Source organism: Biomphalaria glabrata, chromosome 5, assembly GCF_947242115.1.
Source record: "Biomphalaria glabrata chromosome 5, xgBioGlab47.1, whole genome shotgun sequence".
In the NCBI taxonomy this organism is placed as follows: domain Eukaryota; kingdom Metazoa; phylum Mollusca; class Gastropoda; family Planorbidae; genus Biomphalaria; species Biomphalaria glabrata.
In genome coordinates, this window is record NC_074715.1 from 36,531,513 (window position 1) to 36,548,185 (window position 16,673).

A 16,673-nucleotide genomic window follows, 5' to 3' on the forward strand; every position below is an offset into this window, starting at 1 on the left:
AGCAGTTCACACTTCTTACTTGCATGTGTGTTCCAATGTTGTTGTTTTTTACCATCATATAATTCTCTGGTTTTTACTATAAATTGTTTGGGAAAATATTACACTGACCATGGCAAACAAAATGCTAATATAGGTTACAACGCCTGTGTAGTGTTACAATCCAGGCGCCGTTACATAAATGGCGTGTCCTGCACGGTTAGCCTGGTATAGAAATGGAAAATGGCAGGGGTCCCTGTGCACGCGGTCTCTGGCCGCGAGTCTGACCCCAGCCAGACAGGACAGTGTACACTGTTCTCATTCAGGCCGGTGAAAGGGAGCTCTTGTTCACTTTTGCTGGCCTGGAGTTCCAAGAGCCGAAGCCTCAACTCTACCTGACAGTTTCAAGAAGAAGAAGAAAGTAAGCTATAATAAAATGGTGTCATAAAATATTATGAAAATAAATAAATTCAAATTTAAAAAAAAAAAAAAAAAGGTGCGTGAAGTTAAATATGTAAAAAAACAAACAACAACAACAAAAAACGTCTCTTTATATTGACTATGAGTAAGCATAGCATTGACTGTTTTATTTCAATAAAAATACATTAAAATATCACATATGTTTTAGAAAGCACAGGGTCTATCAAATACATTGAACAACAAGCGTTCAAAAGATGTAAATATATATGATGAGGTTTGGTTGGATAAACATTTCTAATTTATACACAGCAATAAAATGAGAAGTAAATATTTGTAAAATAATTCCTGTTTAATAATCAAATAATATTGTAAAAAAATGCTACATAGTTCTCATAATTTTGTAACAGTGCTAATAAATATAGACAAGGTAAAAATAGACAACTGATAAGAGTACTATAGGAAGCGATTTTTTTCCCTTGCATTTTCAATTTTCCTTTTCATAACATGTCTCTATCATCCATGTATTAAGGACCAAGATGCCTGTGTGTGATCGCTGAATGAACTCTTTATGTTGTGTCTGTTCTATTTATGTTTATGTTTCTGTTGTGTTGTCTTTATATGAGAAAAGAGTCCTTGTAATCACAACAAATTTCCATAAGGATTAATAAAGCAGTCTTAGTCTTAGTCTTCATTGTATTTCTCATTTATCAACATTATGCTTATTTGGTTTTATTGAGTCAGTTGGTACAATTTTATGTAAGTCAGAGATTGTGTATTATTTTACATGTGGTTAAAAGTGAAGACACTCAGTGAGAACGATAGGAAGCGATTCGCAACCTGACCACAACAATTCGCGAAGAAACGCAAGCTTTCTATCAAACCTTTATATTTTGGTAGTTTCCCCAAAAAGGTCTCAGTCTACATAAAGCATAAAAAGAAAAAGCACACAAATTCCACATTTTTAAGGCAATTCTTTTTCCAGATTTTAAAAAATTAAATCTGACGTTAATGAAGTCAAATACATTTTTGGTAAAATAAAGGAAGCGTGCGAATTTGATAAGGTGATATACATTATTAAAAAATTAAATGTGACTTTAATGAGGTCAAATACATTATATTAAAATATTAAATATAGCCTTAATGATGTAAAATTTTTATTTTTATTAAATATGACATTAATGAGAAAATATATTAAATATACTTTAATATTAAATTTACTTTATATTTAAAATATTCAAATTATTAATAACCATTATTAGCTCTATAAACGCAATTTAAATACGAAAAAAAAACAACACTCTATTGTCAGGCATAAGTCAGGACATCCAAGCAGTGAAATGTAAGAAGTAACATTTCAAAAACATTAAGCTTTTCAGCCCTGCGACAGGGGCGTTGAGTTTAGACTTTAAAGATTTGTTTTACTTCGATGCAGGACAAAATGTACATTGCAAAGCTAAAAAATTGCCGTCTTTAATGATCGTACGACTGATTCATCTCTTGGAGGGCGAGATTCTGTTCACGCAAAGCTAGAAGTACATCCTCATTCAGTTTTCCAGTGTCAATATTCGCAGTTTATACATATCTCAAAAGTTGTGCCGCCATTTTGCTTATCTCAGAAAGATGACCTAAATAGAAATGCCTGAACGGGCTCACCGCATCAACTTCTTTGTTGAAGTCGTACTCACTGTTGAGGCTACAGAAATGGTCCTTGGATCGTCTAGCACTAACATGTGATTAACAGGTGGGTAAACTTTGTTGCTTGGAAAGATTCGATCCAAGGTAGACTGGTTTAGTAAGCTGAAATAGTTTTAAATCCATTTCAAAGATTACGTACAGCATTAGAAATAACTACAATATTAAAACATCGACACCAGCATCAGAAACATTAGTAACATCAGAACTTGTATAATAAAATAACAACAACATTGGAAACAATCGCAATAATAAAAAATGCAATAGAAACAAGAACGATCTGTCATTAATATCGTCGCAGACTTGACACCACGAAATAATTACGCAAGACAAAAGAAGATAAATTGGGTCTGGACGCGTGTAGAAATTAGTAACTAAACTTTCTCAACATACGCAGGGCTATTGTCGTATTTTCTGGGACGTTTTTGTTTTAAATATACATATAAGGAAGTTTCGTAGCAGATTTAATCAAATATACTCGGTTCTTTCATTTGAATCGGTAACGTTGCTAGGTGCATACCATACTTGGTGACAACTATCAGGGGTGATCGAAGAAAACAAAAATGCTTTTTAGCTATACAAAACGCTTTTTTTTTTAAAAATGTTGATACGTACATTCATATGTAAAATTTCTACAAAATGTCCAGACTGGCATATCTACCTTCACCTGCAAAACGTACTTTCACCAGGTCTAACATCTGTGTACCAGCGGGCAGGCTTAGCTCTACTACTTGGAAGGTCCGAAGCCAATATTTGAATGTTGTCTTATCGTGCTACTGTCTGTGTAGCATTGAACACGAAGACTGCCGGGATACTTCACAGGTTTTGAAACATGGAAAGCATTGACAGCTGAACGTAAGTAGGAAAGGCATCGACGGACGCCATGCACACATTGCTGTCTCTAGAAAAGCAGATTTCGACCTTGGTAGCGACATTGAAAAAGCGTAAACATTAAATAAAGAGAATTTCCTTTTATTTAAGTTGTTGAAATGTCCCAAATATGAGTAACTTCACAGTAAACGCAACGATTTTCTATCAGAATGAAAAAAAAAGCTTATGAAAATTATTCTGATATCTTAAGAATTCTTTAGATCCTAATGTTTATTATATACACCAAATACATACTTGTTTTTGACAATGCTCTGTTCTGAATTGACTCTGTTACTTCCTGAGCGTTTCCACAGTAACATGACAACAAAGGCTGCTGCTACTACGAAGACGACGCTTCCTGTTGTTGCTGTGCCGATTATGACATTTTTTTCATTGTTCCCACCTGACAAAATAGAAAATCTAAACCAGCATTTTTACTGTAATGATTTAGAGAGACATTGAGAGACTAGGCTCGACAGAAAGGTCGGCGAAAGAAATAGAGACTATAGCGCACGAGAGAGAGAGAGAGTGAAGGTGGAGGAAATAAAGAGCAAAGATATAGAAAGAAAGAGAGAGACAGAGAAACACGGAGAAATTCGGGAGTTAGAAAGAAGTAAAAACTATAGAGAGAGATACTATAGTGAGAGAGAGAAAGAGACACTATAGTGAGAGAGAGAAAGAGACACTATAGTGAGAGAGAGAAAGAGAGCGCTACTAAAGTGTAAGAGAGAAAGTGGGGGAAAGTAACAAGCGAATATATAAAAATAGAGAGAGTGAGAGAAAGAAACTAATTGAAAGTGGGGGAAAGAAAGAAACAAAGAGATGGAGACAATGCGTGAGAAACTGAGAAACCAAATATGCGGAACCATTGTGGAAAAGAAAACAACAAAGTCCCACAATTAAGGCAGGCAGATTACTTTGTTGACAATGAACAACTTTGTGAGTTAAACAAAAGTTTGTTAATTGTCTTTAAAAAAAAAACTTAACAAGATTGTGTTTAGAATCCAGATCTTTATTTCTTCAATTCCCTTGAATCATTACATTACATGCTGAGGTTACAAACACATTTTAGGGTGTTAATAGATATTTTTATTGACCAAACACATATCAAGTATCATGGACACAATGTTGCTTTTTTTTTAAATTTTGATCATCAGATGCTAGTTCCTACAAATGTTCATTTCAACTGTCAGTGGAAATATTTCTTGTAAAAATAACAGCTAGAAATAATTTTTTTTTTATATCAAAGCCGAGATATGCGTAGTTAGCATAAATATTGAATTAGTTTTTAAGCCGACTACGAAAAACGTCGCAGATACAGTTCAGAGGCGTAGTGAGCAAAACGTAAGCCCGGATAAAGTACTTTATTGGCGCCCCCCCCCCTCCCATTTTCCATGAACATCATATAGGATGCGTGTTGCGCCCCCATAAAGGTGGAGCGCGGGGCATCGTGCCCCCTTGCCCTCCCCCCTCACTACGCCTCTGCAGATACTACATTCTTAATACATCAAAGCCGAAAACAAATGGCTGGAAAGGGAAACAAAAAATGTATAAAACACAAACATTAAAGAAAGCAGACAAACACAAACCTTTAAACCATTATAATAACACTTTGTTAATGATACTTTAACAAGTGAGGTCGAAATATTCCCCTCCCGCGGGCGGCGATTTAAATAACCGAAACACTGGCGCCCCCAGCACAAAAAAAAAAATAAATAATCGATATGGCTCGCATGTTGTAGTTCATTACTGCTGCATAAAGATATATTTATACAGCATGGGCGTAGCCAGGTTTTTTTTTCGCGGGAGTGGAGGTGGTGGGATTTTTTTTCTCCCCCCCCCCCAAATATATATATAATATGTGTGTGTGTGCGTATGTGTGTGTACATAATTAATTTTTAATCCATTCTGACTCTTCATTCTTTCGGAAGACGTTTATTGTACACTAGAATAGGTTCTCCCTGGAGTTAGTGGAAAAATTGTAAACTCTCCGCCCTTGCCAGCAAGGGGGTTTGGGGGAGCGTTATTGAAAGCCAACAAAATGCATACTCTGAGGTATCTACAGTGCATTATCCTGCTATTAAAAAGTTTTTTTTTCAAAAACCTAATCTGCTATTCTTACTTAGATCCTCGGGCGCCATTGGGCGCATTGGGCGGCAAGCTGCTTCCACAAAAATCTGTCACTGGTAATGCCTGAGGCCTTTTCCCACCTGCTCTGATGTCCTCCATGAAAGTGTGGGGCCAAGTTATACTAGGAGTTCCATGTTTGCGCTTTCCTCGTAATGGCCTCCATGTCATCGCAACTCTTATTATGCGTAATTCATTTTGTCGGAGAACATGTCTCGCAAACCTCATGCAACGCTCTGCAACCACCATGCTAAGGGGTCGACTTTCAGTTCGTCATATGGTTTTCTTGATTGAGACTCGATCTCTATAACTGACACCTAAAATACGTCTTAGCCATCTTCGTTGAGCCACATTTAGTCTTTTTCAATTTCGACAGATGACTATTCACTTAATTAATGGAGCCCAGCCACTGGTAGAAATTTTTAACCTCTTTTGGCTACGCTCTTGGTGACTGTAGTTTGCTTTAGATTTTATATCGAAAAGGGAAGTTCTATCGTCTAAATCATCTGTTGGGGGGTTTTAAACTAAAATATTTCTTCAATTTTTTTTTTAACTAATTCAAAACCCCCTTAGCTACTCTTATATAGAATTTGGTGAATTTAGTTTGCTTTATTGAAGAGAGAGGTTTTCAACCTTAAAACTCCCTGTAGGAGGATTTTAATCTCATAACCATCTGGAGGGGTTTTAAACTTTAAAAAAAACAAAACCTCTAGAGGAGGGGGCTTTAAACTCACCCCCCAACCCTGGATTGGCTATGCTCATTTTTGAGTGTGTAATTTGCTTTTTTTTTTATATTGAAGAGTTTTTTTTTTAGCACTAAAACCCCGTCTAAACTCAAAACCCCTTTGGCTTCGCTCATAGCATTTTGAGTTTGTAATTTGATTTTTTTTTTATATTGAAGAGGTATTTTTTGTCTTCCAACCCCGCTGAAAGGAGGGAGGGGGTTTAAACTTAAAACCCCTTTGGCTACGCTGATAGAATTTTGAGTGTGTAATTTTCTTTTCTTTTATATTGAAGAGGTATTTTGAATCTTCAAACCCTGCTAAAGGGGGGTTTGAAATACAAAACCCCTCTTGGCTACGCTCATAGAATCTGGTGACTGATGTATGGATGGTCTTATAGTGAAGAAGGGGTGTTTTATCGTAAAATTTCGGAGGGGGTTTAAAATCAAAACCCCCTTTAGCTATGCTCTTGGAATTTGGAAATTGTTGTTTACATTATTATTTTTTGTTTTGTTTTATAGAAGAGGGGGATTTAGCTGCAAAACCCACCTGTTAGGGGTTTTAAACTCAAAACCCCCTTGGCTGCGTTGGGCCAAGTGATGGTTTAGTATTAAAATATCTCCTAAAATAAACAAAATCAAAGCAAAATATCAGTCACTAAATTCCATTTCGGGGGAGGGGGGTTTGAACCCCCCCCCCCAGCTACGCCCATGATATACAAGGCTTTTTTTGTGACGGTACGCACCGGTACGGCGTACCGCACTTTTTGGAAAAAATTATAACTTTTCTTGTATTTTATAAATTTTTAGTAGATAAAAGTTAGGCAATCAACTACTGAGTACCGGCACCTAATCACTGAGTACCGCCACCTATTTTCCTTTTACAAAAAAAAAAAAGCACTGTATATAGATCTATATATTATGTTGTCATTATCAAGATACACTTGCTCTATATTGATGTATTTTGAAGCATTAGTCATAATTATATGAAAGCGAGTTAACACTTCATCAGCATACTATCTAAGATTTGATATGTAAATGTAGACACACAAAAGTATTTAGGCCTTACATTATGAGGATTCATGATATAAATATTGTATTGACTTCAGTATTGTGTGTTTATATATTTCAACCTACCTTGTTTACTATCTGAGTCTGGTGGTGTAATTTCTAGAGAGCTTGATTCTGTCCACGTGACAGGGGAGTAGACCAAAACACTGGATCCCTACGAGGGAAGAAATGTATACAGCCGGCAGAAAATTAATATTTATTATTTCATAGTTGTCAATTCGTTTTATACAAGGAAAGAAGTAAACAGCAGCTCAGTACAGTAATCTTAAAGTAGAGTTTTACATATTAAAATAAAACAATTGTTTCGTACCAATAACTAGATCTACATTTTGACAATACTGGTTCTTACATTTCTGTGTACCACTCATGATTTTGTTGCCGAGGAAACAGTGAAACGATAATTATTGCAAGGCCGGCCTTAAGGATAGGAAAACTAGGCAGCCGCCTAGGACTTGTAATTTGTGGATGCTGGACTAAAAATAAACTTAGAGAAAAAACAGCGAAACTTGGATCAGATCATTTCTCAAACAGAGTAGAGCACTAGGACTCTATGTTGACTAGTCTAACTCTTGTATCTACTATGACTCTATGTTGACTAGTCTAACTCTTGTCTCTACTATGACTCTACGTTGACTAGTCTAACTCTTGTCTCTACTATGACTATATGTTGACTAGTCTAACTCTTGTCTCTACTAGGACTCTATGTTTACTAGTCTAACTCTTGTCTCTACTATGACTCTACGTTGACTAGTCTAACTCTTGTCTCTACTATGACTCTATGTTGACTAGTCTAACTCTTGTCTCTACTATGACTCTATGTTGACTAGTCTAACTCTTGTCTCTACTATGGAAATTGCGATATCTAATGCCGGCCCTGATAATTGTGTGTATATGTGTGTTTAAAGGTATTTTGATAATACCATCATAAGTTAAACTATCAGACTATGGGTTGAAAGATGGCCAATGGTAGTGATCTAGGCCACACACGTATAAACAATATCTCATTATTCAAATGAATAAGAACTGGTTATAGAGTGATTTATTTGAATACATTTAAAATGGGTAAACCCTGTTTTGACAGTAATGGGAAGCCATGCCAATTAAAAAAAAATATATTTTTGAAAGAAACATATTTTAATGTAGGCCTAATTTATAAATTAAAAGTTCAGCGAAATTGAAGGATGTAATACGTTTTTTAATTTAAACATGAGGAAACAAATTTTGTTTTAAATTTTAACAATAGAAAATAAATTTTAAAAAGAATTAGTAATAATTAGGGAATAATTCAAAACTATAAAAAAAAAAAAGGAAAATAAAAAAAAGAAATAAAAATTAGGATACGAATTATTTAAAAATATTAAATGTTATGTAATGCTCATTTTAAAGGAGTCATTAATATACACATATCTTTGAAATCTTCATGAATGTGCAGCAAAGATTAACCTCATCTTGCTCGTAAGTTTACATAAAATTATATTAAATGTTTAATATGTTCACTACTTACGCTCACATCGGTATTGACTAATCCTAATGTACTGAAAGGAGAAGCTTCATTAGCCGTTGACGAAATAGAATTTCCAACTGAGGCTAGATCACTTGTTGCATATGTTGCTCCTGTAAAACTAATGGTCGAGTGTTTGGCTGCATCATTTTCATTTGAACTAAAACTACTTGAAAGCATTAGGCTTGAGTCATTCGTTTGTCCCAAGACTCCCAAAGTAACATCTGTGATTGATGTGAAACTGGTCAAATAGTTTGAAGCTTCAGTAACGACAGAAATAATTGTTGTCGATGTTGACGTAGCTATCAAGCCCGAGCTGTCCAGTAATGACGTCTGTATCAAGCCCGAGCTGTCCAGTAATGACGTCTCTATCAAGCCCGAGCTGTCCAGTAATGACGTCTGCATTGAAACAATGAATATACTGGAAGGTGAACTTGAAGCTGTTTCACTGTAGATGGCGCTGTATGAAGTAGTCTCTAGTTTAAAACCTGCTGAATCGCTGCTAATAACTGTGGACGGTGTATCCGTGATGGGATTCGATTCCAGAAATGTTAGATTTGTTGGGGAAATATCCACCCTGGAAAGGAAAGCAAAATGAATACCCTGAACGAAACAATGCTAACTGGATTGACATACTAGACTCTACCCACAGGCCACAACAAGCCCCAAGATAGTGAGAAATATTTCTTAGGAGTTCCAGAATGTTAGATGGCGGCTACATCAGACATTTTCAACCATTTGAATTTGTAATACTTTGTGTATCAGCAGCGGTGTCAAGCAGGGATGTGTGCTGTTATGACATGATTAGAATTTAGTATTTGTTTCGGGAATAAGGGGAAAGTTTTACTTAGCGACAAGTGACGTGACAGATCTTTAAAAAACAAGAACGCTCTATTCGACACTAGAAACACTACGTCTTTTGAAGATACAGACGGCTAATAACGAAGGACATTGGACGGATCCCTTTTTTCAGTATTAAAAGTGTTTATTTTGTTAACACTCGTGTCGACTACCTAATTTGATTGTTTCGGCCTTTCGCCGGTGTTTACTGAGTTGGTAAAGGTTACCTCCTTCTTTCTTTATTATTTGGATTTGACACGGCGGAAGAGCCATAACAGTGCTCGCACCTAGGCCTACTCTGCTAATACTTTATTTGTTAATAATGCTAATACTTTGTGCGTTGATCAGGCTGTGTGCCGATCATGCTCATACTTGTGTTGATTATTCTAATACTTGTGTTGGTTATTCTAATACTTGTGTTGATTATTCTAATACTTGTGTTGATTATTCTAATACTTGTGTCGATTATTCTAATACTTGTGTCGATTATTCTAATACTTGTGTTGATTATTCTAATACTTGTGTTGGTTATTCTAATACTTGTGTTGATTATTCTAATACTTGTGTTGATTATTCTAATACTTGTGTCGATTATTCTAATACTTGTGTCGATTATTCTAATACTTGTGTTGATTATTCTAATACTTGTGTTGGTTATTCTAATACTTGTGTTGATTATTCTAATACTTGTGTTGATTATTCTAATACTTGTGTCGATTATTCTAATACTTGTGTTGATTATTCTAATACTTGTGTTGATTATTCTAATACTTGTGTTGGTTATTCTAATACTTGTGTTGATTATTCTAATACTTGTGTTGATTATTCTAATACTTGTGTCGATTATTCTAATACTTGTGTTGATTATTCTAATACTTGTGTTGGTTATTCTAATACTTGTGTTGATTATTCTAATACTTGTGTCGATTATTCTAATACTTTATGTTTATTATTCTATTACTTTGTGCTGATTATTCTAATACTTGTGTTGATAATTCTAATACTTGTGTTGATTATTCTAATACTTGTGTTGATTATTCTTATACTTTTGTGTTGATTATGCTAATAGGCCTACTTAGTGTTGGTTATTCTAATACTTGTGCTTATTATTCTAATACTTTTGTGTTGATTATGCTAAGACGCCTACTTAGTGTTGGTTATTATAATACTTTATGTTGATTATTCTAATACTTTTGTGTTGATTCTCAATGATTCTCTTCTGTTTTTGTATTTACCACCTCACAGGTCGTGATGACAGTTCAATAATCTATAACGATAAGTATTGAGTAAAACCATATTTTGCTCTCATAATATATTGTATATTCTCCCCCTTCTGTCATCTCATAGAGCATTTCTTATTTTGATTATACAGTCCGTTATTACAGAGGCATTCTCGCCTGCATTATGCTCTATTAATATATTTAACTGGTATCACTACAGAATATAAAATCTTAGTTATCATTAGGATGAAACGTTTATATGAAATCTAGTTCGATTATAAATGAGTTTATAAACATACTTTATGAAACGACCATACAAGACATGTCAACACAACATTTCAGTATATAAAAACTAGAGTTTACTTTCATATTATTTTGTGGTAAGTACTTTTCAGACCAAAACAACAAATGTACATAAATAGAAACAATGAAGTAGACCTACCTCTTTGGTTTCAACAGAATACATTTTGTAAACCTGATTCAGGCCTATGCATTTTATTGATGGTGTAGATACATTAGCATGGTGCACTAATTTGATTTAAATTACCTGAAAACGTAGAGACCAGGTTTATTGATATTGGAGTCTGTATCTATAGTGAAAAGATCGTGGCTCATTGAAACGGGCAATAGCATCGAGTCACCATTACCTCTGTAGAATCCAACCTGGTTAAAAAAACAACAACCCAGCTTGGTTTATCAATACATAAGTAAATGCAACGTTACAAAAGACTGTTTTATGTAATTATAATGGTAGAAGTAGACAACGTATTAGAGTACAATGTTAAATCAATAAACGGACAATTCTTTGTAACTAGACAGAATTAAAAAAAAAAACATTAATGATTTATTGAAACATTAAAAGTTAAAACAGTTTTTTTTTTGTCTTTTTTAAAGCATTTTAGAATGTTTTAAGTAACTAGAATGTAATAAGTCACTGAGTGTTATAAACTAAAGGAAATTTGAGGAGTAATGGAATATGAACTAGTAGTGACTCATTCAATAACTTATAAAGCAATCAGTTATGCCCCTTGAGGGAATAGGCCACAATATTTTTCTTCCTTCTCTAGATAACTTTACAAAACGTACAAAATGTTACGATTTCTCGTGTAAGATTTATGACCCAGAAAAATAATAGACTTTGTGTATTGTTAACACTTATTGACACCATTCGTGTACCAAATATTTCAAAAAAAAGGCTTCCTCAAAAATCCTCGACTAGTTTGGTAACTAATGTTATAACAGACATTTATTATGAAATGAATTTTCCGATTTCGGGTCTAACAACCGTTAGGCCTTTTATTGTCTCGCGACCTATTGACGTCTGGCAATTTATTTTTTTTTACTTTTTAAGTAACATGGCAATGCAGCAAAACATCAATATCTGTTTTTAAGTTATGATTCTATCAATCTGCGAACTTTGGCATATCATTTAGTTACCGAATTGCGCTTCAAAACAGCATCACTTTATTAAAGGTTAGGTTTCACACACAGGAAAAAGAAAACATGGTTGTAAATGAAAGCCTAAAAAAAAGGTATAAAAATAAGCTAGTGAAAGCAGAGATGTCAACTTACACAGTATTGATTTTAACTTACAAAATACACTAAATGTTTCAGTAGTTTTCAAAGTGGAAACTAACCTGTCAGTAAATACATTATTCCCACGATCAAGAGTAAGACTAAGACTGCTTTATTGATCCTTACGGAAATTTGTTGTGATTACAAGGACTCTTTTCTCATATAAAGACAACACAACAGAAAAATACACATTAATACAACAGACACAACATAAAGAGTTCATTCAGCGACTACACACAGGCATCTTGGTGCCTTACATGTTCCCTGATCAACGAGTGGCGGTGATAAAGTTTGACCTAGTGAGGTACGAACGAGTTTTTGTATCGCTCTGTTCTTGTTTTGATTGACAGCAGTCGCCCACTTCGTGATGACCTGACGTAGTTCTGATGGAGCGGGAGGCCGTTGTCTTCCAAGATTTTTTCGATTTTCCTTAGACACTTTTGTTCAAAAAGTTCCTTTAAATGTGGTAATGTTGTGAGTGTAATTTTTATGCCCTTTTTATGATGTTTTGTAGACATCGCAATAGTTTAGATGAGGCGTTGCCTTGCCAACAAGTTATTCCGTATGTTAGCAGATTGTGTATAGTCGCGCCTTATATAGTTGTTACCAATGATTCTCTTCTGTTTTTGTATTTATGTTAAAGAAAAATGACAATTGTATTAAAGTTAAAAAACGACAGTTCAAGTTAAAGTCATGTGGCTTAGACTACAGATCTTGTCATCGGCGTTTAATACTTATCTCTGGAACTCTGGATGTTATTTTTTTTATTAGCTTTTATCTTATATAATACAGACGTTACTTCAAAAAAAAAAAAAAAAGGAGATGATTACGTTCTACGCGTCATGCATCTAGTCATGCATGTTAACCAATGGCTTAAATTCTGCCAAGTCACTGGTTTTCCTGTCTGGCTCAGGCAATCCATTCCATGTTCTAATAGCACTAGGGATGGTGACGGTAAGGGATAGCTAACTATCTTTGTAAGGATACGTTTTCTATTGTTTGAGCACTGAATACTGTGTACTTTTCGGATTACTGTCAAGTAAAGCCCTTCGCTAGAGTATCTCTGAAGTTAAGAGCCACAAATACAATTCGTTTGTCTCTCCCTATATACATCCTTGTTATGTATTCAAGATTGAACGAAGCCTGATGCACTTTCTTAGTCAGTTTTAGTTCATCACTATAATGTCATGAAAGAAAACATCGAACTGTTTTCCATCAACGTGATTACTGCTGACGAAGCCTTTCTTTTTATTGTAGGCCTACAGGCGACAGCGATTTAAAGAGAAAACTAAAAACAAGTAGAATGAAAAAAAAAATACTTTTAAATAAAAAGCTTATCTAACAGGAAGAATTCTACACTTACAGCCATAAATCCCAATACAGCAAGATTTATTTCTCTTATTGATATCAAACAAAATTAACTAATTACCACTATTAAATTGACTTATTGAATAGTTTTTTTGGGACTGATTCATGATTAGTTAGGAACAATGAATAATTGTTTAAAGTTTCAATTTGATCCGAGAATGGGAAGTGGGAGAAATAATGTGTTCAAAATGTGTACCAGACAAAGTGAGTTGATGGAAACTGGGTACAAACTAATCACACAACGCTCTTTCAAACAGAACGTTGGTACGTTCAAGGCGTGTACACGTTTTAACCAAGTCATTCACAGTCATTAGAGGCAACATTTCGAAAGTCGAAAATTGAAAACTCGATTCTCCTAGAGTAAAGAAAATTGAAAACTCGATTCTCCTAGAGTAAAGAAAATTGAAAACTCGATTCTCCTAGAGTAAAGAAAATTGAAAACTCGATTCTCCTAGAGTAAAGAAAATTGAAAACTCGATTCTCCTAGAGTAAAGAAAATTGAAAACTCGATTCTCCTAGAGTAAAGAAAATTGAAAACTCGATTCTCCTAGAGTAAAGAAAATTGAAAACTTGATTCTCCTAGAGTAAAGAAAATTGAAAACTCGATTCTCCTAGAGTAAAGAAAATTGAAAACTCGATTCTCCTAGAGTAAAGAAAATTGAGCCGCCTTCAGGCGTCACCTGATTAATAAATAGATTGTATACATTAAAACTAATAGATAATTAATCTTTAAAATCACTATAATCACTATATATTTAATGATTTTATATGTACTTGTTTATGTGTGTGTGTGCATACTGTTTATAGTACGATACAAAAGATCAAATTTTACATCACAGGATAGAAGATAGTTTCAGAAATATATTCGCCTTAGTTCTACTTTGATACTGGTAAAAGAATTGAGTTGACAGAGAGAAAGAAAGAGAAAACATTACAGTTATAAGCCTTCTTCTTTACCTTTGTTTTTATATCATAAGTGGGATAGTCGTACATAGAAATAGCGTCATAAAAGACCCACTCAATTTTGCTGTATTCAAAAGTCACCAACGTTTTATCCCCGTCCGTAGCGACGACCAACTGGAAAGTATTTTTCTGCAAGAAAAACAAACTTTTAACAAACTACGAATTAGAAATTGTAATGGAAATGAAGGAAGATACAAACTTTAATGTGTCCATGAATATCAAGGCAAGGGACAGTGAGGAATGGAGAAAGAAGGTTAACAGTTCCAACAGACTAAGGGATAGATGAAGGTGATAAATACCAAGCGCTGATCTACATCGTAGTGGTGTGGCCATACATCTTGAAGACGTTTAATATTGATCTAGTGAGATGTCCTAGCAGTGCTTTTTTTTTTTTGCAAAGCTTATAATAACTCTTTCTATCTTCTTGTCTGGTACAAATTTTTACACTTTATTCTCTACCGCTTCCATTGTCGGATCAAGTTGATATTTTGTACAGTTATTCATAGTCGATGACAATACATAAATCAATCCAGAAGTTGACCATTTAATAAATCAATGAGTGTTGTTGTTCTTTATAAATCTTTTATATAGAAATGGGAGTTAATAAGTGATTTTTGCGGTTATTTCCCTTAGATAAGCTTTTAGAACAAATATGTGTATATTTGCATGTTATATGAATGTAGTAGATCGCTTTCTTATATGAAAACACCACCACCATTTCAATGACAATGTTTACTTAGTTCAATATAACTTTGCCACCAGTTCCTTCAGTAACTTTTAAATGCTAATTTTTACCTTGTTAAAACTATATTCATTGAAAGAATCAGTTCCTACATTGTCCCAGGTGACGATCAGAGCGTAGACCGGTAAGAAGCTATCCGAGAACTCTTGAGATTTCCCCACAAGACTGGATACATCTGACAATATTGTCTCATTACTAGTCATCCTGTGGCAGTGGAAACATGTTCAGAAAAAAATATCTTTTTTTTTTTATTTTAGCTATCACAACATGGCTAGAGTCAATCAACTGTAAGAGTTTTAAAAATATTTAGTACATTTATTACAAAACCAACACTTACAAAAAAACTGACATTTACAACCACTACTTTGTGTAAAGAGTAAAAATATTCTTATGTAGTCTAATTTCTTATTTTTCAAATAAATAGATATTTTGCACTCATAGAAATCTGTGTCACTTGAGACGTTATGATAGAAAGAGTGAGTCTCGAGACCTAGCGCATAGATTCTATTATAATAAGATGACGCAATTGTTAGAGAGACAACATCGGAAAAGAAAGGTAATTAAGTAATTCTTGGGTCATGTTGACTTTCACAGAGCACTGGTGCGTTAAACAAATTGACCAGAGAGGAAAAAAAAGAGAGAAACATGACCTAGATTTGGTAGAGACCAAAGCAAAGACGTGGCAAACTAACATTGTAAACTGTAACCCTAACCTCGGAGGGGCAGTCTCAGTCAACCGGGAAAATAAGAAGATGGTATAAGGATGTGAGACGAAAGGAAAGCATCAATAATACATGATTTAAAAAAAAAAACTATTCAAAGACAGCATGTGGGACTTTCTTTCCACGCTGAGTGGGGGGGGGGGGGGGGGGGAGGGCGTGAAGTGCTGACAAGTGGTAACTTAACGGTCTTTTTTTTTTTTTTTCATCTCAATGTTTAAAAATTAAAAAAAAAGTAAATTTAGCGATTTTCCACCTTCTAATTTGGACCAGTGGGGCTGGGGGTATATGGGAGAAGGTTTTCCTTGCTGCCTTTAGGCAGCTCAGTAAAACACAACTCTGCTTGAGTCGAGTTTCGAGCCTGCAACCCCCTTGCCCCTTGATAGGCAGCCAAGCCAAGCTCAAACGTACTTAGCCTCTCGGCCACACTCCCCGATTCTAGTGTTGTTGTTTTTTTCCAGTCTAATTTCTCCGGAGAGAAACAGAAGTTAAAGTTACCCTTTGAGACCTTGCGATCTCTAGGGCAGTTGATGTTAAGGTCACCTGTTTCTTTGGTCAACGGTTAATTAGCAGGGTGTTATGTGACCAGCACAACGACCAACCGCCTTTACTTTCCCCAACTTAAGTCAGGTACCCAGTCAGGACTCAGCGGCGCCCTAAAAATCCCCAATTTCAATATCCCAGTCTTCACCGAAATTCGAACCCAGGACCCCAGGTTCGGAAGACAAGCGCTTTATCACTCAGCCACTGCCCCCTAACCCTAACCAGTGAGACATACCACCACTCTATTGACGCCTTTTGCTGAACGCGAGGACGATCTCACCCTTGATCAAGTTCATTAAAACATATTATCTTCTGCATTGAATGT

The 16,673-nt window shown here is 34.9% G+C and overlaps 1 protein-coding gene across 8 annotated transcripts in view; it reads right to left on the minus strand.

The window, feature by feature from the left end:
* Positions 1–528: 528 nt before the first annotated feature.
* LOC106060039 (mucin-17-like) overlaps positions 529–16,673 on the minus strand; it is a 32,907-nt gene continuing 16,762 nt past the window's right edge. For 4 of the 8 annotated variants that reach the window (XM_013217804.2, XM_013217779.2, XM_056030498.1 and 1 more), the window contains 7 exons: positions 15,140–15,290; positions 14,339–14,473; positions 10,986–11,101; positions 8,382–8,955; positions 6,944–7,031; positions 3,214–3,361; positions 529–2,193 (listed from right to left, as the gene is read on the minus strand). In XM_013217804.2, the coding sequence (XP_013073258.2) occupies positions 2,046–2,193; positions 3,214–3,361; positions 6,944–7,031; positions 8,382–8,955; positions 10,986–11,101; positions 14,339–14,473; positions 15,140–15,290 (1,360 nt within the window). In that variant the 3' untranslated portion in view covers positions 529–2,045. Of the gene's footprint in view, positions 2,194–2,749; positions 3,010–3,213; positions 3,379–6,943; positions 7,032–8,381; positions 8,956–10,985; positions 11,102–14,338; positions 14,474–15,139; positions 15,291–16,673 lie in introns of all 8 variants that reach the window. The other 4 variants (XR_008778099.1, XM_013217830.2, XR_008778100.1 and 1 more) reach the window with 4 other exon arrangements.